The sequence below is a fragment of the Coregonus lavaretus genome (genome assembly GCF_964263955.1).
Source record: "Coregonus lavaretus genome assembly, chromosome: 5".
Classification (NCBI taxonomy): domain Eukaryota; kingdom Metazoa; phylum Chordata; class Actinopteri; order Salmoniformes; family Salmonidae; genus Coregonus; species Coregonus lavaretus.
In genome coordinates this window covers 11,541,184-11,565,496 of record NC_139992.1, presented here as the reverse complement: position 1 = coordinate 11,565,496, position 24,313 = coordinate 11,541,184, and the positions used below count along the sequence as shown (strand labels likewise).

General features: G+C 47.8%; 2 protein-coding genes across 5 annotated transcripts in view; one reads left to right on the top strand and one right to left on the bottom strand.

The window, feature by feature from the left end:
• LOC311129569 (1-phosphatidylinositol 3-phosphate 5-kinase-like) overlaps positions 1 to 12,909 on the top strand; it is a 43,405-nt gene extending 30,496 nt beyond the window's left edge. For all 4 annotated transcript variants that reach the window (XM_084161904.1, XM_084161902.1, XM_084161903.1 and 1 more), the window contains 25 exons: positions 1,285 to 1,411; positions 1,672 to 2,381; positions 2,487 to 2,648; positions 2,935 to 3,315; positions 3,505 to 3,605; positions 3,758 to 3,829; positions 3,971 to 4,142; positions 5,409 to 5,587; positions 5,768 to 5,881; positions 6,100 to 6,208; positions 6,351 to 6,505; positions 7,244 to 7,334; positions 7,448 to 7,508; positions 7,604 to 7,741; positions 7,856 to 7,976; positions 8,397 to 8,492; positions 8,624 to 8,707; positions 8,784 to 8,884; positions 9,015 to 9,074; positions 9,311 to 9,487; positions 9,655 to 9,758; positions 10,977 to 11,174; positions 11,401 to 11,593; positions 11,792 to 11,866; positions 12,075 to 12,909. In XM_084161904.1, the coding sequence (XP_084018030.1) occupies positions 1,285 to 1,411; positions 1,672 to 2,381; positions 2,487 to 2,648; positions 2,935 to 3,315; positions 3,505 to 3,605; positions 3,758 to 3,829; positions 3,971 to 4,142; positions 5,409 to 5,587; positions 5,768 to 5,881; positions 6,100 to 6,208; positions 6,351 to 6,505; positions 7,244 to 7,334; positions 7,448 to 7,508; positions 7,604 to 7,741; positions 7,856 to 7,976; positions 8,397 to 8,492; positions 8,624 to 8,707; positions 8,784 to 8,884; positions 9,015 to 9,074; positions 9,311 to 9,487; positions 9,655 to 9,758; positions 10,977 to 11,174; positions 11,401 to 11,593; positions 11,792 to 11,866; positions 12,075 to 12,190 (3,897 nt within the window). In that variant the 3' untranslated portion in view covers positions 12,191 to 12,909. The remainder of the gene's footprint in view (positions 1 to 1,284; positions 1,412 to 1,671; positions 2,382 to 2,486; positions 2,649 to 2,934; positions 3,316 to 3,504; positions 3,606 to 3,757; positions 3,830 to 3,970; positions 4,143 to 5,408; positions 5,588 to 5,767; positions 5,882 to 6,099; positions 6,209 to 6,350; positions 6,506 to 7,243; positions 7,335 to 7,447; positions 7,509 to 7,603; positions 7,742 to 7,855; positions 7,977 to 8,396; positions 8,493 to 8,623; positions 8,708 to 8,783; positions 8,885 to 9,014; positions 9,075 to 9,310; positions 9,488 to 9,654; positions 9,759 to 10,976; positions 11,175 to 11,400; positions 11,594 to 11,791; positions 11,867 to 12,074) is intronic.
• A 2,646-nt stretch (positions 12,910 to 15,555) lies between these two features.
• Positions 15,556 to 24,313, bottom strand: part of LOC311129571 (serine/threonine-protein phosphatase 6 regulatory ankyrin repeat subunit C-like) — a gene marked incomplete at both ends in the record, with an annotated part of 66,098 nt that continues 57,340 nt past the window's right edge. Inside the window, 7 exons of the mRNA XM_084161909.1 lie at positions 15,556 to 15,812; positions 17,175 to 17,266; positions 17,442 to 17,524; positions 21,536 to 21,764; positions 21,914 to 21,997; positions 22,306 to 22,393; positions 24,057 to 24,276. Of these exons, the coding sequence (XP_084018035.1) occupies positions 15,556 to 15,812; positions 17,175 to 17,266; positions 17,442 to 17,524; positions 21,536 to 21,764; positions 21,914 to 21,997; positions 22,306 to 22,393; positions 24,057 to 24,276 (1,053 nt within the window). The remainder of the gene's footprint in view (positions 15,813 to 17,174; positions 17,267 to 17,441; positions 17,525 to 21,535; positions 21,765 to 21,913; positions 21,998 to 22,305; positions 22,394 to 24,056; positions 24,277 to 24,313) is intronic.

The following is a 24,313-nucleotide window of genomic DNA, read 5'->3' as shown; positions in this document are numbered from 1 at the left end:
CCCTCCCCTAACCCGGACGACGCTAGGCCAAACCCTCCCCTAACCCGGACGACGCTGGGCCAAACCCTCCCCTAACCCGGACGACGCTAGGCCTAACCCGGACGATGCTGGGCCAAACCCTCCCCTAACCCGGACGACGCTGGGCCAAACCCTCCCCTAACCCGGACGATGCTGGGCCAAACCCTCCCCTAACCCGGACGACGCTGGGCCAAACCCTCCCCTAACCCGGACGATGCTGGGCCAAACCCTCCCCTAACCCGGACGATGCTGGGCCAAACCCTCCCCTAACCCGGACGATGCTGGGCCAAACCCTCCCCTAACCCGGACGACGCTGGGCCAAACCCTCCCCTAACCCGGACGACGCTGGGCCAAACCCTCCCCTAACCCGGACGACGCTAGGCCTAACCCGGACGACGCTAGGCCAAACCCTCCCCTAACCCGGACGACGCTGGGCCAAACCCTCCCCTAACCCGGACGACGCTGGGCCAAACCCTCCCCTAACCCGGACGACGCTAGGCCTAACCCGGACGACGCTAGGCCAAACCCTCCCCTAACCCGGACGACGCTGGGCCAAACCCTCCCCTAACCCGGACGACGCTAGGCCAAACCCTCCCCTAACCCGGACGATGCTGGGCCAATTGTGCGCCGCCCTATGGGACTCCCGACCACGGCTGGTTGTGATACAGCCCGGGATCGAACCCGGGTCTGTAGTAACGGCGCTAGCACTGCGATGCAGTGCCTTAGACTGCTGCGCCACTCAGAGGCTATTAGATTGTGATTCATCATATACTGTCCCTAACATCATTACCCCTTAGCAACGGATGTGGGGTACATACACACACTCTACCCACCCTTCCCCACAAACAACCACAAGCTCAGATGTTCAGCAGTTGTTCCATCCCGAGCCCAACTCAAGAGAAGACTTGATGTGCGAACACAGTTTGAGCTGTTTGAGAAGGCATGCAACATTTTGCAAGAATGGGGAGATTTGCTTAACCAGTGTCAAGTCCTAGCTCACGGAGCTCAGATTCACCCCTCTCCCCTGAAACGCACACGCTGGTCCCCTGTTGTGACCATTTTCCCAAGCATCTCTGAGCAGTCAGACCATTTGATTATTTTGTGCCGCCCCCCCCCCCATGGGTTACTGCAGCTAGTGTTTTACTACTCTTTATGATGGTGTCTGTTGCCATGTTAGCCTGTTCTTCTGCTTAGCCCATTCAACTGTATATTAGCCATACCTGCCCTCAGTCTCTCTTTCCCACCTCTATGGCTCTCTCTCTGCAGCAAGTCTTATACAGGGTGAGTCGTATGACCCAGGGGGACCTGGTCATGTCCATGGACCAGCTGCTCACTAAGCCTCGACTGGGAACCTGCCAAAAGTTCTACCTTCACTCCTTCCAGCTGGCCAACAGTGAGTGGAAAGTACTCTGCCCTCAACATGCTGCTTTACATCTTAAGTCTCTACAGCTTAGATATTTGAAGCCGTTCATAACACTTATTTCACTTAAATAATCCAACACATGAAACTAACATACTGCAACCAGCTGCTTTCATTCACAACTTCCTCCCGCCTAGACTAGACTTATCTACATGCTCATTCTGACTCTCCTGAGTGCCACAGCACAACTGTGTAATGTGTTCTCCTCTCTCCCCTTCTCATCTCTGTGACAGCTGAGTTGAAGACTCTGATGTTCTTCGAGGGCTGCCCTCCCCAGCTGGGCTGTACCATAAAGCTTCGCGGGGCGTCTGAGTACGAGCTGGCCAGGGTTAAGGAGATCATCATCCTCATGGTGTGTGTGGCCTACCACTCCCAGCTGGAGATATCCTTCCTTATGGATGAGTTCGCTATGCCTCCCAGCCTGGCCAAGACCAGCTCCTTCCCCTGTCTCCTGGAGAGCACTACCGTCGAGGAGGAGGAGAGCCAGGGCGAGAGCCAGGGCGAGAGCCAGGAAGATGGGACCGACCAGAGCACCCTCTTCCAGGGAGGAGAGACTGTACTGGGGGACGAGGAGGAGAAGCCTCCCCTGGGGAAATCTGTATCGGAGTCCTCCTCGCCTAAAGATGTCGATGGCGTCAAAGTCACCAAGAACCACCTCCTGTCCTCCTCATCCTCCCTGGGGGCCGAGGGGGTGGAGTCAGCAGAGGTCATGACCTCCACTCCATTGTCCAATCCCCTGGCGCCGCCACCACCCTACATCATTGATGACCTGGAGGAGTTGGAAGATGCGATTGGGCTGGAGAAGGGGGAGACTGAGGGGGGGAGTGGGTCAGGGGTTCTGGGGAGGGGTGAGTCGCGGGAGGAGAGCTTGGGTTCGGAGACGCCCTCCAGGCTGTTCAGAGACCCACTGCAGGATGACACAGGTCTGTTTGTCACAGAGCAGGTGAGGATTAAGGCTACAGGCTGAAACATGTTGGTTTTAATAAGAAACTTCCATTGTCCTCCAAGAGTGACCAACAATATCCTCGTCTGTTCTGTCACCGAGCAGGTGGCCTCGACGGACGACCGTCTCAAGACGCTGACGGCAGGCTTCAAACAGGAGCTGAAGGACATGATCCTGTGTATCTCCCCATTCATCACCTTCAGAGAGCCCTTCCTCCTCACGCCTGCTGGCCTACGCTGCCCCAGCAGAGACTACTTTCCTCAACAGGTCGGTTTGTTTCCATTCACTGTATTTATTGAAGGATTTTCAACCTTTTTTCTATCAAATGGCTCAATGTAGTTCAGTAATGTACAATAGAATATCAGATAATCCGTTTACGTGACCATCAATTCCTCTGTACTCAGGACATCGTTGGTCATAGTGAGGATGTCTACAAAATATGGTTGTTGTCATGCATACGTGTTACGCCTGTCTCAGAACACTTAAGTGCTGGACAAATGATCCAATAAGATATTTTCATATTTGAGATGTAACATACTAGTTCCTTGTGCAGGTGTACCTCTCCCCGCTGCTCAACAAGGACTTCAAAGAACTAGACGGTCGACGTAAGCGACAACTCCTCAAAGACTCCACCCCGTCAGGTGGAGGCATGGCCAACGGAGGCCCTCCCCCTCGCCCCATCCAGGTGTTACCCTCCCACCGCCTTACCAGCGCCCGCATCGCAGAGCATCTGGGCAGCAGCCAGGACCTGGCCAAGATGCTGGCAGACTATCGTGCCCAGGGAGGCCGCCTCCGACAGAAGGAGGCAGACCCCTTCGCCCAGCCCCTAGCCCAGCCACCGGTCCGGGAGGCACTGCCACCCAAGCACCCCGTCAAGGCTGATAGTGAGGAGGAGAAGCCAGCGGGACAGAACGGCAGGACCTGGGCCTCCAAGGTGAGACATGGCCAGGACGTTAGGACACACCACAGTATAGGAGGTAGATGGCACAGACAGGCACAACTTCACTCACTCTCCGGAGATATTAGGTCAGGGCTGAAGAGAAGTGCTTTATTGTATTATAAGGTGTATATGTGCTGTTCTTATTATGTTGTTGTTGACCACCATTACTTCTATGTGTTTCAGCTGGACTGCCTGAACCCAGTGAACCATCAGAGACTCTGTGTTCTGTTCAGCAGCTCCTCAGCCCAGTCCAACAACGCCCCCAACCCCTGCGTCAGTCCCTGGTAAACCCCACTCAACCCTGGTGGTCTTCAATTCAATACAACTTTATTTATCCCCTTAGGTGCAACAGAAATGTTGTGTACCAGCAGTGAAAGACCAGCTTACTGAACTTTGAAAGGTCAGCTATTCACAAATACTTACTTGTACTCAACAGGATTGTCACGATGGAGTTCTACGGAAAGAATGACCTCACACTAGGAATATTCCTGGAGAGATACTGTTTCAGGTGAGGGAAAAAATCAGAACCAGACAAATTGTTGTATTGAATTTACAATAGAACCTTTTACCATCCATTTGGTTGTCACTGATATGTAATAAAATATAACTCAATGAAGCACCTCTTCGTGTGTGTGTGTGTGTTTTACAGGCCGTCCTATCAGTGCCCCAGTATGTTCTGTGAGACTCCCATGGTGCACCATGTGCGGCGGTTTGTCCATGGCAGTGGCTGTGTTCAGATCGTACTGAAGGAGCTGGACTCTCCTGTGCCTGGATACCAACACACCATCCTCAACTACTCCTGGTGCCGCATATGCAAACAGGTACAGTAACTTGTTAATCAGTGTGTTTCCTTATCTATTCCATGACTTCCCCCAGGACTGCACGTTTGCTCAATAGCTGGCACACCTGGTTCAACTAATGAAATGCTAATCAGCCAGTTCTTGACTAGAGCAAAAAGCTGCTGTCCAGGTCTGCTTAGCTTCTATCTCTCACACAGCTTTGATCCTTTATTCTACTCCACTCTCTTCTACTCTACTCCACTCTCTTCTACTCCACTCTCTTCTACTCCACTCTCTTCTACACTACTCCACTCTCTTCTACTCCACTCTCTTCTACTCTACTCCACTCTCTTCTACTCCACTCTCTTCTACTCCACTCTCTTCTACACTACTCCACTCTCTTCTACTCCACTCTCTTCTACTCTACTCCACTCTCTTCTACTCCACTCTCTTCTACACTACTCCACTCTCTTCTACACTACTCCACTCTCTTCTACACTACTCCACTCTCTTCTACTCTACTCCACTCTCTTCTACTCCACTCTCTTCTACTCCACTCTCTTCTACACTACTCCACTCTCTTCTACACTACTCCACTCTCTTCTACTCTACTCCACTCTCTTCTACTCCACTCTCTTCTACACTACTCCACTCTCTTCTACTCCACTCTCTTCTACTCTACTCCACTCTCTTCTACTCCACTCTCTTCTACACTACTCCACTCTCTTCTACTCTACTCCACTCTCTTCTACACTACTCCACTCTCTTCTACTCTACTCCACTCTCTTCTACTCTACTCCACTCTCTTCTACACCACTCTCTCCTACTCTACTCTCTCTTACTCTACTCTCTTACATTTACATAACATTTACATTTTAGTCATTTAGCAGACGCTCTTATCCAGAGCGACTTACAGTTAGCGCATACATTATTTTTTATCGAACCCACAACCCTGGCGTTGCAAACGCCATGCTCTACCAACTGAGCTACATCCCCTGCCGGCCATTCCCTCCCCTACCCTGGACGACGCTGGGCCAATTGTGCGCCGCCCCATGGGTCTCCCGGTCGCGGCCGGCTACGACAGAGCCTGGATTCGAACCAGGATCTCTAGTGGCACAGCCTTAGACCACTGCGCCACTCGGGAGACTCTTCTACTCCTACTCTCTTCTACTCCTACTCTCTTCTCTTCTACTCTACTCTCTTCTACTCCTACTCTCTTCTACTCCTACTTACTCCTACTTTCTTCTACTCCTACTCTCTTCTACTTTCTTCTACTTTACTCTACTGTACTCTACTCTGTCTCTGCAGGTGACTCCTGTGGTGCCACTGTCTAATGACTCATGGTCCATGTCCTTTGCTAAGTACCTGGAGCTGAGGTTCTATGGTCACCAGTATACCAGGAGGGCTAATGCTGAGCCCTGTGGCCACTCCATCCACAAAGACTACCACCAGTACTTCTCCTACAACCAGATGGTGGCCTCATTCAGGTGGGAAACACAGACCAGGGCTTTGATTTCCATCCAGCCATACATCTAAACGTCATTTATCATTCTTACCACATCTTCAAATGACCTCTAAAAACCAAAACATAAAGATCACTATAGTTATTGTTATTGTGTAGTAAACTGTATATGCCCATCATGCCATTGTAATTGTCTAACCACCAGCTACATCTCAGTGAGACTGCTAGAGGTCTGCCTCCCTCCTCCTAAGATCTTCATCAGGAACCAGGGGCCCTCCAAGGGCAGTATGCAGCAGGACCTCAAGGACTTCTCACAGAAGTAACTGTCTACCTGTTGTCTAACTGTCTACTATGGCCTTAACTTGCCTGGTCCCAGATCTGTTTGTTCTGCATAGCTGACTCCTATGGTTATTGTCCTCTGACAATAACCATAGGAGTTGGCAAGAATGCACAAACAGATCTGGGACCAGGCTAGGAGTCTGAATAATCTAGTTCTGACCAGTCCTTTTCCATTCTCTCCCTCTTCCCTCTTGTCAGGGTGACTCAGGTGTACCTGGCCATAGACGACCGTCTCACCTCCCTGAAGACGGACACCTTCAGCAAGACACGCGAGGAGAAGATGGAGGACCTGTTTGCACAGAAAGACGTAGGTTCCTCCTCGAAAGGGCGGGACCACTATGTGTACAATATGTATACAGCAGTGGAGGCTGGTGTCGCTTTAAGTGGGAGGACGTGCTCATTGGAATGGAACGGTATCAAACACATGGTTTTTTTGTGTGCGTGTTCAGATGGAGGAGGCAGATCTGCGTAGCTGGATAGAGAAGCTGCAGGCTCGCCTCCAGTCCTGTGGTAGTGACTCTCCCCAGCAGCTCCAGACTGTACTGGAATCAGTGGTAGTGAAGAAACAGAGCCTGTGTGAAACACTGCAGTCCTGGAACAACAGGTGAGAACCATAGAAATAAGAATGAATAGAACGGACATGGACGCTCTAACCCTGGCAATTGACTGGTACGCTCGCAATGGCTGCCCGGTATTGTGATGCAAAAATGTCCATGGTATTTTGGAATGTTCTATCAACTGATGCTGGATTGCCATGGTAATGTAGAATGTTCATTCAAATGATGCTAACTGATGTGGCTCATGGAATGTATTTTTTGTCATGTCAGTTGAGTTGACTCAACAAATCACAGCACAGATTGAAGGGTACACTTCTTGCTTTTACTTCCCGGTATGGGTACTCTCAAAATGGCTGCCGGCCCACCCATTATGTCATCATTGACTTGAATGGAGACGCCCTTTCTATTCAATGTTATTTCTATGGTGAGAACACTGACCTCAGAGCAGCTTTTAATGTTTAAACTTTTAGGGGTGGTTTCCTAGACACAGATGAAGCCTAGTCTTTGACTAAGAAGCACTTTTAATGGATGAATCTCCATTAAACATGCTTTTAAGTCCAGGACTAGGCTTCATCTGTGTCCACGAAACTGGACCTTAGGGCTGAATTCTAACTTGGGATCAGACTTTCACATCAAAATCTTAATTTATTTGTCGCATGCTTCGTAAACAACAGGTGTAGACTAACAGTGAAATGCTTACTTACGGACCCTTCCCAACAATGCAGAGAGAGAAAAGAATAGAATTGATCTCTAAGAATGGATTTGTTGAACCATGTAACCTCCAGGATGCAGGACCTGTTTCAGCAGGAGAAGAGCAGGAAGCGTCTGTCTGTCCCAGCCAGCCCTGGGAGACACCGACAGACAGACGACAGCAAGGTCAGTGCAACCGATTCCTGATAGAATTCAGATGATTGGAAGCGCTTAGTATATGATAAGCACTTAGTGTATCAGAAAGCAAGGAATGTAAAGTTGTTTATTTTGTTTGACAGCCAAGTGCTCTGGAGTCCTCTCCACGCAACCCCTCCCCTTTGGTACAAAATGGTGACAAAGGTATGGGGATTGGTTCAGCTTTCAGTCAGAATGCTATACTACTTCTCTCAATGGTGGATAGTAGTTGATGGGTATGTCTGTTATTTGATTGACAGAGGATCGTCACCTCACTGCCATGCCCTCAAGCTGGGGGTCGTCATTGCTAACGTTACCATCACCAGGGGAACCAGGCTCAGAACCCTTCTCGTCTGGACCCTGCTTCCCTGACCAGGACTCCGTCAGCATCCCAGAGGGTGAACACACACACAACCCCCCACATAAGCTTCCTATCCCCTTTCTCTAGATCTGCAGTGCGTATCTAAATACAGACCTCTCCTGTTCCTAACTCCATTCTCATTGTCTCCTAGATGTGTTTGATGGACACCAGTTGGGCTCCAATGACAGCCTGGTGAAAGAGAAGTCCACCATGAAGGCCATTCTAGCCAACCTGCTGCCAGGAAACAGTTACAACCCCATCCCATTCCCATTGTGAGTACATTATGACTATCTCTGAATAGGCTTTTGGCCTGTAGTATAAATTGTTTCACGATCAGCCATATAAGATAGCATTTTATATAAATGCCAATACTATATTGAGCCCTGTTCATTTTCTTACTTTGTTGTAATGTTTAGCTTGAATCCTAGTGTTGACGGGAAAAATCATCAATATCTCAGGTGCCTCCTACTGCCGTTGTGCCCTTGAGCAAGGCACTTAACCTCTAACCTGCTCCAGGGCACTGCGCTGCTCTGTGGATGACCCTGTACTGCCGTGTTGTGTTATTGTGTGTCTGGACTGGGCACTGTGAAAGGCCAAATAACAAATATCCTCTGTATAATGACCAACAAAGAGTGTATTGTACTGTTTGCTATTGTATGTTTTGTGACGTCATTGTGTCCGTTGTTTGTCAGTGAACCAGACAAGCATTACCTGATGTATGAGCATGAGAGAGTGCCCATAGCCGTGTGTGAGAGAGAACCCAGCTCCATCATATCATTCGCTCTCAGGTAACAGCTCCTCTCCAACTCTTCTCCAGTCTCTTCACATGCCTGACACTTCTGTTCTAAGGTTTTTGTTGTTTTAATGTTATAGTTATGTTGTTCTAACGATATTTTAATGACCTCTGCCCAACCGCTAGCTGTAAGGAGTATAAGAGTGCTCTGGATGAACTGTCAAAGACGACGTTGAAGGCAGGAGGCGAGGATACCACCCAAACCATCAGGTACACCACACAACTTCTGCTGATGTGAACTGTGTGTATGTTACCTGATGTATAATGCCATCCTGTCTGTGTGCAGTTCTGGAGAGAGCTGGGCCAAGAACAGCCCAGCCAAGCCCAACGAGACAGCCTCCTCCCAGATGGGTCTGGTGCGCAGCAGCATGGACTCTGACCCCCTCAGTGAGTAGTAGACAGTCTCAGGGTCAAGGGGCAACATGGGAGGGCGGTGCTAGAAAATTCAGCTCTGTTCTGATGTACATTATGTAATGTTTCTGGAGTTCCTAGCATGTTTTTCTTTTGCTTTGAACAGAAGATGCAGACATAGGAGACAAGCATAAGAAGTCAACAGGAAACCCTCATATTGAATTACGTGAGTAATGAGTGTTTCTCATTGGACTTCCCTTTGGGATGGCATCACCTCTTAGCCCGCAAACTTCCTCTCAATAACAAGCATAAGGCCTAGTCAGTAACCCATCTCATTCTCTCTCTCTCTCTCTCTCTCCCTCTCCCTCTCTCTCTCTCTCTCTCTCTCTCTCTCACTTTCTTTCTCTCTCTCTCGCTGTCTCTCTCTCCCTCGCTCTCTCTCTCTCTCTCTCTCTCCTGCAGAGTTCTCTGATGCCAACGCTAAGTTCTACTGCAGGATCTACTATGCTGAGGAGTTCCACAAGATGAGAGGGGAGATCATGGCGAGTACGGAGGACGACTTTGTCCGCTCGCTCTCCCACTGCGTCAACTGGCAGGCCCGTGGCGGCAAGTCTGGGGCCGTCTTCTACGCCACTGAAGGTGACCGTCAACACCAGAGCCATATTGTTTTATTTAACTTCTATTTACCAGGAAGTCCCATTGAGGTCAAGACACGCCATTAAATATGTCTGTTGTACCTCACAATTCAGCCTGTGTATCTTTAGCCTCTCTCTCTCCCTCCCTCCCTCCATCCCTCCATCCCTCAGATGACCGGTTCATCCTGAAGCAGATGCCTAGACTAGAGGTTCAGTCCTTCCTGGACTTTGCCCCTCACTACTTCACCTACATCACCAGAGCCGTACAGCAGAAGGTAAACTACACTAACTACAATAACTACACTACACCTACATCACCGGAGCCGTGCAACAGAAGGTCAACTTCACTACACATCTGGCTTCAGGTCTAGCACAAATATAGTTACATTGACTTAAATAGATACTTTTGCATATATATATATATATATGTGGACACCCCTTCAAATGAGTGGATTCGGCTATTTCATCCACACATGTTGCTGACAGGTGAATAAAATCGAGCACACAGCCATGCTATCTCCATAGACAAGTGATGAATCATGCTTTACCATCTGGCAGTCCGACAGACGAATCTGGGTTTAGCGGATGCCAGGAGAACGCTACCTTCCCCAATGCATAGTGCCAACTGTAAAGTTTGGTGGAGGAGGAATAATGGTCTGGGGCTGTTTTTCATGGTTCGGGCTAGGCCCCTTAGTTCCAGTGAAGGGAAATCTTAACGCTACAGCATACAATGACATTCTAGACGATTTTGTGCTTCCAACTTTGTGGCAATAGTTTGGGGAAGGCCCTTTCCTGTTTCAGCATGACAATGCCCCTGTGCACAAAGTGAGGTCCATACAGAAAAGGTTTGTCGAGATCGGTGTGGAAGAACTTGACTGGCCTGCACAGAGCCCTGAACTCAACCCCATCAAACACCTTTGGGATGAATTGGATCGCCGACTGAGAGCCAGGCCTAATCACCCAACATCAGTGCCCGATCTCACTAATGCTCTTGTGACTAAATGGAAGCAAGTCCCCGCAGCAATGTTCCAACATCTAGTGAAAATCCTTCCCAGAAGAGTGGAGGCTGTTACAGCAGCAAAGGGGGGACCAACTCCATATTAATGCCCATGATTTTGGAATGAGATGTAGCTACATTTGCTGTGTATGGTCTTGCTTTTTAAGTAATACATTTATAAAGATAATTTTATTTGAAGACATTAAAATATTTTAATTATTTTTTTATATTGTCTTTGATTTTGTAGTTCTATGACATTGTATATGAAGGGCTTCCTTGAAAAAGAGACACTGGTCTCAATGGTGACTCCCTGCTAATGGTGACTCCCTGCTAATGGTGACTCCCTGCTAATGGTGACTCCCTGCTAATGGTGACTCCCTGCTAAAATAAAGCTAAAATAAAAGTATCAATGAGCTGTGTTCTTGTCTGTGTGATGGATGGTTATTGCATGAGATTACAACACAGTCCTATCCTAAACCCCCTGTCTGTCTCACAGCGGCCCACTGCCCTGGCTAAGATCCTGGGTGTGTACCGGATCGGCTTCAAGAACTCCCAGAACAACTCGGAGAAGAAACTGGACCTTCTGGTCATGGAGAACCTGTTCTATGGCAGGAAGATGGCCCAGGTGTTCGACCTCAAGGGTTCTCTTAGGAACCGCAACGTCAAGACCGAGTCTGGGAAGGAGAGCTGTGAGGTGAGCATGGCGCTAGTTTTAGCAGCGCTGGGTCATGGGTTCGATTCTCACTGAGGCCACATATACAAAATAAATGTATGCACTCACTGTAATGTAAGTTGCTTTGTTTATTTATGTATTTTTTTAACCAGGTAAGTCATTGAACACATTCTCTTTTGCAATAATGACCTTTGGATAAATGACCTTTGGGAAAAAGCATTAGCTGAATGGCATCATTCTATATTAGGTGGTTCTGCTGGATGAGAACCTACTGAAGCTGGTCCATGACAACCCTCTGTACATCAGAGCCCACTGCAAGGCCATCCTCAGGGCCGCTATCCACAGTGATGCCCACTTCCTGTCTAGTCACCTGATCATAGACTACTCTCTGCTGGTTGGACGAGACGACGCCACAGACGAGCTGGTGGTGGGAATCATAGGTGAGGGAAAAGCTTTATCTCTTTCAAATGCATTCTCATTGGCTATAACATTGATCATTGTTATGCATAGATTAACTGTTTTCTGGTGCTTATAGAAAATCATTCTTCATTTCTCCATGCATGCTGCTTCAAAAATGCATTTGAGTGACATTGTACTTTGCTGTATTTGTAACACAAACGTTCCTCCCATTGTATCAGATTACATACGGACGTTCACATGGGATAAGAAGCTGGAGATGGTTGTGAAATCCACAGGGATCCTGGGAGGGCAAGGTAATTCATCATCTGTCTGTCTGACACTAACACCTCCTTCCCCCTACGTTAGTCCTTCAAGTCTATTTTAAGATTGCGCCCTTTCACGTTTAGCTTTGAGATCTCTAGTAATTCGTTTTTAATAATATAGACCTTTTGATTTCTTCCTGTAAATGAAAAGCGCTATTCAAATAAAATGTATTATTAACGTTTTGTGTCTCGTTCACAGGGAAGATGCCCACGGTGGTCTCTCCAGAGCTGTACCGAGCCCGTTTCTGTGAGGCTATGGACAAATACTTCCTGATGGTGCCTGACCACTGGACAGGGCTGGGGGTCAACTGCTGAACTGTTACACCAGTGAGCTAGCCTGAGTCCCAGACCTGTTTGTGTTGTCTAGCCAATTCCTATGTCATTTTCACGGCATGTTTGGCAAGACAGCATAAACGGATCTGCAACTCAGGCTACCAGGGAGCTGCTAGCTACAGAACACATAGGCATCAGTCACCAAGGCAGAGAGGAGACCACAATGCAGAAAAACCCTTAGCCCAATATGGAACCATAAAAGCACACTGGATTGATGGATGAAGAAGGAAAATAATAGAAGAGGAAGAGTAATGCAAAAGAAAATTGATGAAATGCAAAGGAAAGAATGGCCAGTTGTACGACTCAATCATTCCATAATAATAATAATCATAGAATTTACCACAGGCAGACCTAGAGCTGGATAAACTTGTTATCATAGACTAGACGAGTGACTCTTCATGACTGTTCTTTGAAATGATGACTGAACCCAGAGTTGTTCCTGGCCTGGAAATAAATAAACTGCTGTCCCTAATCATGGACATATCTCTCTGAGGGAAGAGATTATCTTGAAGTGCCAAGATGTCCAACTGTTTCAAAAGGACACAGTGAGATAGCACTTAAAAAATAAACTCTTACTTGGTCCTAGTTTGGTGAACAAACTAATCGATGTGATGTAAAGGTTTGTAAATGTACAGAGATTATGTAATTAAAGATTATTAACTGATTTCACAAGGTTTTAAACCTTAATGTCAGTGAGATGATTTTGTGTGACTCCTGTCTTGTATGTCTACATAGATTTGATGGTAGAAAGGCATTGTTCATCACTACATGTAGTGGGAATTGCTTTACCGGTATATTGACTCCTTACCCACTTAAAAACAATCTAGTCATTTTAGGTTTTCGAAGATTGAACTAGAGGGTCCATTCTCTCAGGTAAGCTTTAGATGGCTAAAAACATAAGCAATGTTAGGTTTACTTGGTATCAAATAGGAAAGCACACGATTCACACACAGCACTAAATTAAAACAGATTTTTATATTATAATTGTACAATTAATTCGTATAAAACAAAGGGAAGCCGGCAAACAGCCTTCAGCGTTTCATACTGCATCAGGAACTGGTATGAAAATCAATCTAACACAGTGAAACGATTGTCACGACTGACATAACATAATATGGACAGACCATGTCTGTTCCAAATCCCACCCTATTCCCGATAGTGCACGACCTTTGACCAGGGCCCATAGGATTCTGGTCAAAAGTAGTGCCATTTGGGACACACACCCAATCTCTCCGTTACTCTTATTTCCAACGACAAGCCTTTAGAAACGGAGGCGTTGAACTAACATTGTGCTTTTTACGTGTGTTCTGGGGTTCTCCTTTTCTGTGGTAGAGATAGTTATTACAGACAAGGCTGTGCTTTACAATGACACCGTATGTACAAAAGCAGAAACATACTTCATTTCGTTTGACATCTTGTAGCAGGCATACATATACACACGGGCACATCTGAGCAGTTAAACATTGGTGTGAGAACACACCCGATTCTACTTATTAGCTGCTCAACAAGACCTTAACTAGCTGAATCAGATATGCTAAATTAGGGTTGGACTGAAAACCTACAGGACAGTAGACCTCCAGGAAGAGGGTTGGGCAGCCCTGATGGAGATACTCATTAGAGCAGGGCTCTCCAACCCTGTTCCTGGAGAGCTACCCTCCTGTAGGTTTTTGCTCCAACCCCAGTTGTAACTAACCTGATTCAGCTTATCGACCAGCAAATTATTAGAATCAGGTGTGCTTTATTAGGGTTGGAGTGAAAACCTAAAGGATGGTAGCTCTCCAGGAACAGGGTTGGAGAGCGCTGCGTTAGAGGATCCACTTTTTAGGAGAATACAAATAATACAAAAGGTGTAACAAGGCACTGGACAAGTTTAAGAGACTGGCACATTGCTGGTAGGTAGACAACAGAGACTGGCACATTGCTGGTAGGTAGACAACAGAGACTGGCACATTGCTGGTAGGTAGACAACAGAGACTGGCACATTGCTGGTAGGTAGACAACAGAGACTGGCACATTGCTGGTAGGTAGACAACAGAGACTGGCACATTGCTGGTAGGTAGACAACAGAGACTGGCACATTGCTGGTAGGTAGACAACAGAGACTGGCACATTGCTGGTAGGTAGACAACAGAGACTGGCACATTGCTGGTAGGTAGACAACAGGGACTGGCACATTGCTGGTAGGTAGACAACAGGGACTGGCACATTGCTGGTAGGTAGACAACAGAGACTGGCACATTGCTGGTAGGTAGACAACAGAGACTGGCACATTGCTGGTAGGTAGACAACAGAGACTGGTACATTGCTGGTAGGTAGACAACAGAGACTGGCACATTGCTGGTAGGTAGACAACAGAGACTGGCACATTGCTGGTAGGTAGACAACAGAGACGGAACGGGGGAGGAAGAGAAGAGTGGTCAACGTCCTGCTGTCCTTTACATTTCAAGTGCAGGCAGTATTCTGTACCATAATATAAACATGAATAAATACCGTACAGGTGTCAACCTCTTCACTGGAGACCTGATCTGACATACTGTATCTGGGCATGTAAACGACTGAAACACTGTGGTCCTGTAACACGAGGGACAGAAGTTTCCTAACTGACCACATGACAGGATCAGGAACAACGCTGGGTCCTAGTTACGTATCGCCAATAACTACAGCTCAGAGTTGTTCCAGGACAGTTGACGTGGTCAGGAAAAACTCAGGGCCCAATGTCAGATTTATTTTGGTGTGGGAACATAGAACAGGTTGAAATGGTGCCACTTCTTTGCATAAAGGCCAGACTCTGACTACACATGCACTGTAACTAGAGGAAACGCATTATACCCTGTTTTTCTATAATAGACTTATAAGTGAATTCCGGAATTGTGCTTCAGTTGGTTTGTGCTCTACTCACATGACAGGGCAGATAGACAGACCAGGACGTACCTTTCCATGCATACCTAGGCTACCCAGACACAAAAATGAACATATATACTTGTGTTAAGTCAATATTTGGTACATCAACCAACTAAAAGAAAAAAGGTTACAATTCGACTGGGTCTCTTTTCATAAGAACAATCAAAAATTGCTTTAATAAAAAAAGGTCTCAGCCTGTCATTGATAGCCAAGCTGAGACACAGTACCAAGGGTGATCTGGAGAAGAAGCACCAGCAGACAGAATCATGGTCAGGTTAGGGGTCGAGCTCCATCCCTCCAGCCTTTAGGGGGGACAATGTCCTGTGCAAGCCCCCACTGAGAGGTTTTGCTCTGGGACACGAGCGAGGAATGAGGGGTGGTCAGTGGTGGGAAAGTGCTGATCTGCAGACATCCAGGTAGTCTGATAAGAGTCACGGTCATAGTGATCAAAAGGTTTCTGAGTCCGAGTCGTTTTCAGTGGCACCCTGACTGGCACTGCCCTCGCTAGAGGGGTCCGAGGGGGCCTTGGGGCTGCGAGGGCCATGGGAGCTCTTCTCCTGCCTGGGTAGGGACCTCAGGAGGGAACCTGGGGAGGGCGCTCCAGAGCTGCAAGGGGAGTAGAAAGGCATCATGGTAGCCAGAATGAGAGCCAGACAGTCAGCCACCTCCCTGCTAGGAGCGCAAGCCAGAGCAGGGGTCAAACCTGGGGGACAGATAGAAAGTAGGGGGAGAGAGAGAGAGTGGGCGAGATAGGGGATAGAGTGGGTGGGAGAGAGAGAAATGGTGGCGAGAAAGAGATGGTAGAGAGAGAGATAGGGATAGAAAGTAGGGAAGAGGAAGGGAGATAGAAGGGAAGATATAGAGAAAGAGAAATAGGGGGGAGGAAACATGGAAGAAGTGGGGGAGAGCGAAGCAAAAAAACAGAGAGCGATGGTGGGACAAGGGATGGGAGGACAATAGGAGAAAGCAGCATTCAATTAGTACACAGCCAGCCTAGACACCAGACAGTACACAGCCAGCCTAGACACCAGACAGTACACAGCCAGCCCAGACACCAGACAGTACACAGCCAGCCCAGACACCAGACAGTACACAGCCAGCCTAGACACCAGACAGTACACAGCCAGCCCAGACACCAGACAGTACACAGCCAGCCCAGACACCAGACAGTACACAGCCAGCCCAGACACCAGACAGTACACAGCCAGCCCAGACACCAGACAGTACACAGCCAGCCTAGACACCAGACAGTACACAGCCAGCCCAGACACCAGACAGTACACAGCCAGCCCAGACACCAGACAGTACACAGCCATCCCAGACACCAGACAGTACACAGCCATCCCAGACACCAGACAGCACACAGCCAGCCCAGACACCAGACAGTACACAGCCATCCCAGACACCAGACAGCACACAGCCAGCCCAGACACCAGACAGTACACAGCCAGCCCAGACACCAGACAGTACACAGCCAGCCCAGACACCAGACAGTACACAGCCAGCCCAGACACCAGACAGCACACAGCCAGCCCAGACACCAGACAGTACACAGCCAGCCCAGACACCAGACAGTACACAGCCAGCCCAGACACCAGACAGTACACAGCCAGCCCAGACACCAGACAGTACACAGCCAGCCCAGACACCAGACAGTACACAGCCAGCCCAGACACCAGACAGTACACAGCCAGCCCAGACACCAGACAGTACACAGCCATCCCAGACACCAGACAGTACACAGCCAGCCCAGACACCAGACAGTACACAGCCAGCCCAGACACCAGACAGTACACAGCCAGCCCAGACACCAGACAGTACACAGCCAGCCCAGACACCAGACAGCTACATAGACATGCCAACACCACAGAACCACAGACAGCTGATATAATAGCAGCATGCAGTTAGATCCCTTTAACACACTGGTACCGGTTCATGCCCAGACCAAGGCGCGGTTTTCCCAAAAGTATCTTTAGGTTAAGTTCATCGTTAGAACCATATGGTTCTAAGATGAACTTAACCTTAAGATGCTTTTGGGAAATCGGGCCCAGACCTGTAGACCTACCGTTCTCATCCAACGTCTGAACACTGGCCCCCCTGGACAGCAGCTCCTGGACAGCCTGCTTCAGACCACTACGGGCCGCTAGGTGGAGGGGCCTGGGAGGGACAGACAAATCAGAAAGATTGTAGTGGTTCTGTAGTGGGGAGGGGCTAAATCTGCGGTTTCCGTTATTTTTTTATCTAGACACTTGCACCTCAGAAGTAAATCGGAGGTAGCTAGCTAGCGCACGGCTCTGAGATTAACCATGTCCTATCTCTGACGAACACTTACGTCTGCAGTGCTGCGTTGGTGGCACCTATGAGAACAGTGTCCTTCAGCCTCTCCAGGATGAATAGTACACAGTCCTCCTTTCCCTGAGAGAGGAAGAGGAGGCAGAGAGGAAGATAGGAAGAGAGGAAGTGAGTGAAGAGAGGAAGAGAGGTAGATATTGAAGAGGGAAGAGAGGAAGATAGTGAAGAGAGGAAGAGGAGGAAGAGAGGAAGTGAGTGAAGAGAGGAAGAGAGGTAGATATTGAAGAGGGAAGAGAGGAAGAGAGGAAGATAGTGAAGAGAGGAAGAGAGGTAGATGAGGAAGAGAGGTAGAGAAGAAGATAGTGAAGAGGGAAGAGAGGAAGAGAGGTAGAGAGGAAGAGAGGAAGATAGTGAAGAGAGGAAGAGAAGAAGATAGTGAAGAGAGGAAGAGAGGAAGATGAGGAAGAGAGGTAGAGAAGAAGATAGTGAAGAGAGGGAAGAGAGGAAGAGAGTGAAGAGGGAAGAGAGGAAGAGCGGTAGATAGGTAGATAGTGAAGAGGGAAGAGACGTAGATAGTGAAGAAGGAAGAGAGGTAGATAGGAAGAGAGGTAGAGAAGAAGAGAGGTAGAGAGGAAGATAGTGAAGAGGGAAGAGACGTAGATAGTGAAGAGGGAAGAGATGAAGAGAGGTAGATAGGAAGAGAGGTAGAGAAGAAGAGAGGTAGAGAGGAAGATAGGAAGATAGTGAAGAGAGGAAGAGAGGTAGAGAGTGAAGAGGGAAAGAGGAAGAGAGGTAGAGAGGGAAGAGAGGAAGAGAGGTAGAGAGGACGATAGGAAGAGAGGAAGAGAGTGAAGAGAGGAAGAGAGGTAGAGAGGTAGAGAGGAAGAGAGGTAGAGTGAAGAGGGAAGAGAGGAAGAGAGGAAGAGAGGTAGAGAGGAAGAGATGAAGAGAGGTAGAGAGGAAGAGAGGTAGAGAGTAAGAGAGGAAGAGAGGAAGATAGTGAAGAGAGGAAGAGAGGATAAGAGGTAGAGAGGAAGAGAGGTAGAGAGGAGGAGAGGTAGAGAGTGAAGAAGGAAGAGAGGAAGAGAGGTAGAGAAGAAGATAGGGAAGAGAGGAAGAGAGGAAGAGAGGTAGATAGGAAGAGAGGTAGAGAAGAAGAGAGGTAGAGAGGAAGAGAGGAAGAGAGTGAAGAGGGAAGAGAGGAAGAGAGGTAGAGAGGAAGAGAGGTAGAGAAGAAGAGAGGTAGAGAGGAAGAGAGGAAGAGAGGAAGAGAGGAAGAGAGGAAGAGAGTGAAGAGGGAAGAGAGGAAGAGAGGTAGAGAGGAAGATAGTAAAGAGAGGAAGATAGTGAAGAGGGAAGAGAGGTAGAGAGGAAGAGAGGAAGAGAGTGAAGAGGGAAGAGAGGAAGAGAGGTAGAGAGGTAGATAGTGAAGAGAGGAAGAGAGGAAGATAGTGAAGAGGGTAGAGAGGAAGATAGTGAAGAGAGGAAGAGAGGTAGATAGTGAAGAGAGGAAGAGAGTGAAGTGGGAAGAGAGGAAGATAGGTAGATAGTGAAGAGAGGAAGATAGGAAGAGAGGAAGAGAGAAGAGAGGAAGAGAGGTAGATAGTGAAGAGGGAAGAGAGGAAGAGAGTAAAGAGGGAAGAGAGGAAGAGAGGTAGATAGTGAAGAGAGGAAGAGATGAAGAGAGGTAGAGAGGAAGAGAGGAAGAGAGTGAAGAGGGAAGAGAGGTAGAGAGGAAGAGAGGAAGAGAGGAAGAGAGTGAAGAGGGAAGAGAGGAAGATAGGTAGATAGTGAAGAGGGAAGAGAGTGAAGAGGGAAGAGAGGAAGAGAGGTAGATAGTGAAGAGAGTAAGAGAGGTAGATAGTGAAGAGGGAAGAGAGGAAGATAGTGAAGAGGGAAGAGAGGAAGATAGTGAAGAGGGAAGAGAAGAAGAGAGGAAGATAGTGAAGAGAGGAAGAGAGGAAGATAGTGAAGAGGGAAGAGAGGAAGATAGTGGAGAGGAAGAGAGTGAAGAGGGAAGAGAGTGAAGAGGGAAGGGAGGAAGAGAGGAAGATAGTGAAGAGGGAAGAGAGGAAGATAGTGAAGAGAGGAAGAGAGGAAGATAGTGAAGAGAGGAAGAGAGGAAGAGAGGAAGAGAGGAAGATAGTGAAGAGGGAAGAGAGGAAGATAGTGAAGAGGGAAGAGAGGGAAGAGGGAAGAGGGGAAGAGAGGTAGATAGTGAAGAGAGGAAGAGAGGACGAGAAGAAGAGAGGAAGAGAGGAAGAGAGGTAGATAGTGAAGAGAGGAAGAGAGGTAGATAGTGAAGAGAGGAAGAGAGGTAGAGAGGAAGAGAGGAAGAGAGGAAGAGAGGTAGATAGTGAAGAGAGGAAGAGATGAAGAGAGGTAGAGAGGAAGAGAGGAAGAGAGTGAAGAGGGAAGAGAGGTAGAGAGGAAGAGAGGAAGAGAGTGAAGAGGGAAGAGAGGAAGATAGGTAGATAGTGAAGAGGGAAGAGAGTGAAGAGAGGAAGAGAGGTAGAGAGGAAGATAGGAAGAGAGGAAGATAGTGAAGAGGGAAGAGAGGAAGAGAGGAAGATAGTGAAGAGGGAAGAGAGGAAGATAGTGAAGAGGGAAGAGAAGAAGAGAGGAAGATAGTGAAGAGGGAAGAGAGGAAGAGAGGAAGATAGTGAAGAGGGAAGAGAGGAAGATAGTGAAGAGAGGAAGAGAGTGAAGAGGGAAGAGAGGTAGATAGTGAAGAGAGGAAGATAGTGAAGAGGGAAGAGAGGAAGAGAGGAAGAGAGGAAGAGAGGAAGAGAGGAAGAGAGGAAGATAGTGAAGAGAGGAAGAGAGGAAGATAGTGAAGATAGTGAAGAGAGGAAGATAGTGAAGAGAGGAAGAGAGGAAGAGAGGAAGAGAGGAAGAGAGGAAGATAGTGAAGAGAGGAAGAGAGGAAGATATTGAAGAGAGGAAGAGAGGAAGATAGTGAAGAGGGAAGAGAGGAAGATAGTGAAGAGGGAAGAGAGGAAGATAGTGAAGAGGGAAGAGAGGAAGATAGTGAAGAGGGAAGAGAGGAAGAGAGGAAGATAGTGAAGAGAGGAAGAGAGGAAGAGAAGAATAGAGGAAGATAGGAAGAGAGGTAGATAGTGAAGAGAGGAAGAGAGGTAGATAGTGAAGAGAGGAAGAGAGGTAGAGAGGTAGGAGAGGTAGAGAGGTAGATAGTGAAGAGAGGAAGAGAGGAAGAGAGGTAGAGAGGTAGATAGTGAAGAGAGGAAGAGAGGTAGAGAGGTAGATAGTGAAGAGGGAAGAGAGGAAGAGAGGTAGAGAGGAAGATAGGAAGAGAGGTAGAGAGGTAGATAGTGAAGAGGGAAGAGAGGTAGATAGTGAAGAGAGGAAGAGAGGAAGAGAGGTAGAGAGATAGATAGTGAAGAGAGGAAGAGAGGTAGAGAGGTAGATAGTGAAGAGAGGAAGAGAGGTAGATAGTGAAGAGAGGAAGAGAGGAAGAGAGGTAGAGAGGTAGATAGTGAAGAGAGGAAGAGAGGAAGAGAGGTAGATAGTGAAGAGGGAAGAGAGGAAGAGAGGTAGATAGTGAAGAGGGAAGAGAGGAAGAGAGGTAGATAGTGAAGAGAGGAAGAGAGGAAGAGAGGTAGAGAGGTAGATAGTGAAGAGAGGAAGAGAGGTAGAGAGGTAGATAGTGAAGAGAGGAAGAGAGGTAGATAGTGAAGAGAGGAAGAGAGGAAGAGAGGTAGAGAGGTAGATAGTGAAGAGAGGAAGAGAGGAAGAGAGGTAGATAGTGAAGAGGGAAGAGAGGAAGAGAGGTAGATAGTGAAGAGAGGAAGAGAGGAAGAGAGGTAGAGAGGTAGATAGTGAAGAGAGGAAGAGAGGTAGATAGTGAAGAGGGAAGAGAGGAAGAGAGGTAGAGAGGAAGAGAGGTAGATAGTGAAGAGAGGAAGAGAGGAAGAGAGGAAGAGGGAAGAGAGATAGAGAGGAAGATAGTGAAGAGGGAAGAGAGGAAGAGAAAAAGAGAGGAAGAGAGTGAAGCCAAATAAATGTTACATTCTTTTCATATATAATACACTATTTGTAAATATGGAGTTTGAATGTGGTACAAATGTCATGTCAAAGAAATAGGGAGAGAAATCCCCCCTAGTGGACACTCACGCTACTGCAGGCCAGGTGGAGGGCCGTGTTGCCATTCTGGTCCACCAAACCCAGGCTGGCGTTGGCACTGGTCAGCAGCAGCTCTACAGCCCCGACTCCTCCCTTCTCTGCAGCCATCATCAGCGCACTGCGCCCTGATTGGTCCACAGCATCCACAGGTGCATCATGGGCCAGGAGCAGCTGGACACAGTCCACATTACCAGAGAACGCTGCAGCATGGAGTGGAGTCCTGAGAGATGGAGGGGGGTGGGATGTGTGAGAAGAGGAAAATGAACAGAAGGAGGAATAGAGAAAAAAAAACGTGGAAATTAGTGATTGAGGAATTGAGGACAGGCTGTGTGAGATACAGCTGTCTGATGCAGGGATGTGATGACCTACCGATCCTTAGCATCCTTACAGCTGGCCATTTCTGATCCCATGGCCTCCAGCAGTAGTGAGGCACAGGGTTCATGATCATTCACCCTGAGAACCAAAACAGAACATAAACACTGAGATCCAAGAGGCAAACTACAGTCAACACTGAGGTCTATAGTCAACACTGAGGTCTACAGTCAACACTGAGGTCTAATAGTCAACACTGAGGTCTAATAGTCAACACTGAGGTCTAATAGTCAACACTGAGGTCTATAGTCAACACTGAGGTCTATAGTCAACACTGAGGTCTATAGTCAACACTGAGGGTTATGGGCAACACTGAGGTCTATAGTCAACACTGAGGTCTATAGTCAACACTGTGCATTAAATGGAGGACAATAAATGTGAAGACTTACACAGCACAGTGCAGGGGAGTGAAGGGGTTCCCATCGATACAGCGACAACCTTTCTGCTCCAGCAGTACCTCCACACAGCCCTCGTGACCTGGACACACAAACAAGATTATTAGAAGATGCACACATAAAAGGTATTCCACATAAAAGGTATTCCACGTAAAAGGTATTCCACATAAAATGTATTCCACATAAAAAGGTATTCCACATAAAAGGTATTCCACATAAAAGGTAGACTAAATAGCCTTGGTTTCTCAAATGACTGCCTCGCCTGGTTCACCAACTACTTCTCAGATAGAGTTCAATGTGTCAAATCGGAGGGCATGTTGTCTGGACCTATGTCAGTCTCTATGGGGGTGCCACAGGGTTCAATTCTTGGGCCGACTCTTTTCTCGGTGTATATCAATGATGTCGCTCTTGCTACTGGTGACTCTCAGATCCACCTCTACGCAGACGACACCATTTTGTATACATCTGGCCCTTCATTGGACACTGTGTTAACAAACCTCCAAACGAGCTTCAATGCCATACAACACTCCTTCAGTAGCCTCCAACTGCTCTTAAACACTAGTAAAACTAAATGCATGCTCTTCAATCGAACGCTGCTGGCACCCACCCACCCGACTAGAATCACTACTCTCGACGGGTCTGACCTAGAGTATGTGGACAACTACAAATACCTAGGTGTCTGGTTAGACTGTAAACTCTCCTTCCAGACTCACATTAAGAATCTCCAATCCAAAGTTAAATCTAGAATCGGCTTCCTATTTCGCAACAAAGCCTCCTTCACTCATGATGCCAAACATGCCCTCGTAAAAAAACGGACTATCCTACCGATCCTTGATTTCGGCGATGTCATTTACAAAATAGCCTCCAACACTCTACGCAAATTGGATGTAGTCTATCACAGTGCCATCCGTTTTGTCACCAAAGCCCCATATACTACCCACCACTGTGACCTATTCGCTCTCGTTGGCTGGTCCTCACTACATATTCGTCGCCAAACCCACTGGCTCCAGGCCATCTATAAATCACTGCTAGGCAAATCCCCGCCTTTTCTTAGCTCATTGGTCACCATAGCAACACCCACCCGTAGTATGCGCTCCAGCAGGTATATCTCACTGGTCATCCCCAAAGCCAACACCTCCTTTGGCCGCCATTCCTTCCAGTTCTCTGCTGCTAATGACTGGAACGAATTGCAAAAATCTCTGAAGCTGGAGACTCTTATCTCCCTCACTAACTTTAAGCATCAGTTGTCAGAGCACCTTACCGATCACTGCACCTGTACACAGCCCATCTGAAATTAGCCCGCCCAACTACCTCATCCCCATATTGTTATTTATTTTGCTAATTTGCACCCCAGTATCTCTATTTGCACATCATCTCTTGCACATCTATCATTCCAGTGTTAATACTAATTGTAATTATTTTGCACTATAGCCTATATATTGCCTTACCTCCATAACTTGCTACATTTGCACACACTGTATATATATTTTCTGTTGTATTTTTGACTTTGTTTTGTTTTACCCCATATGTAACTCTGTGTTGTTGTTTTTATCGCACTGCTTTGCTTTATCTTGGCCAGGTCGCAGTTGTAAATGAGAACTTGTTCTCAACTGGCTTACCTGTTTAAATAAAGGTTAAATAAATAAATATGCATACAGACAAAACCCTCAGGCACACTGAATGAGATTCAGACTACAAAGCCATGGTTTGATGCAGGCCTGCAGTAGATTGGTTTAGTAACTGACCATAGTAGCAGGCCCAGTGCAGGGGGGTGTACCCCTGGTGGTCTCGGAGGGGAGGCATGGGCAGTTCAGAACAGGCCATACTCAGCAGCTCAGCGAGCCAGGATGCGTGGCCCCTCGCTGCAGCCAGATGGAGGGCTGTTCGGCCCCTGGAGTCCCCCAGCAACACAGAGGCCTCCTGCTCCAACAGACACTGGACACACTCCTCCTGACCACACAGCAACTGGGAGAGGGGCAGGAAGAGAGGAGGGAGAGAGTGG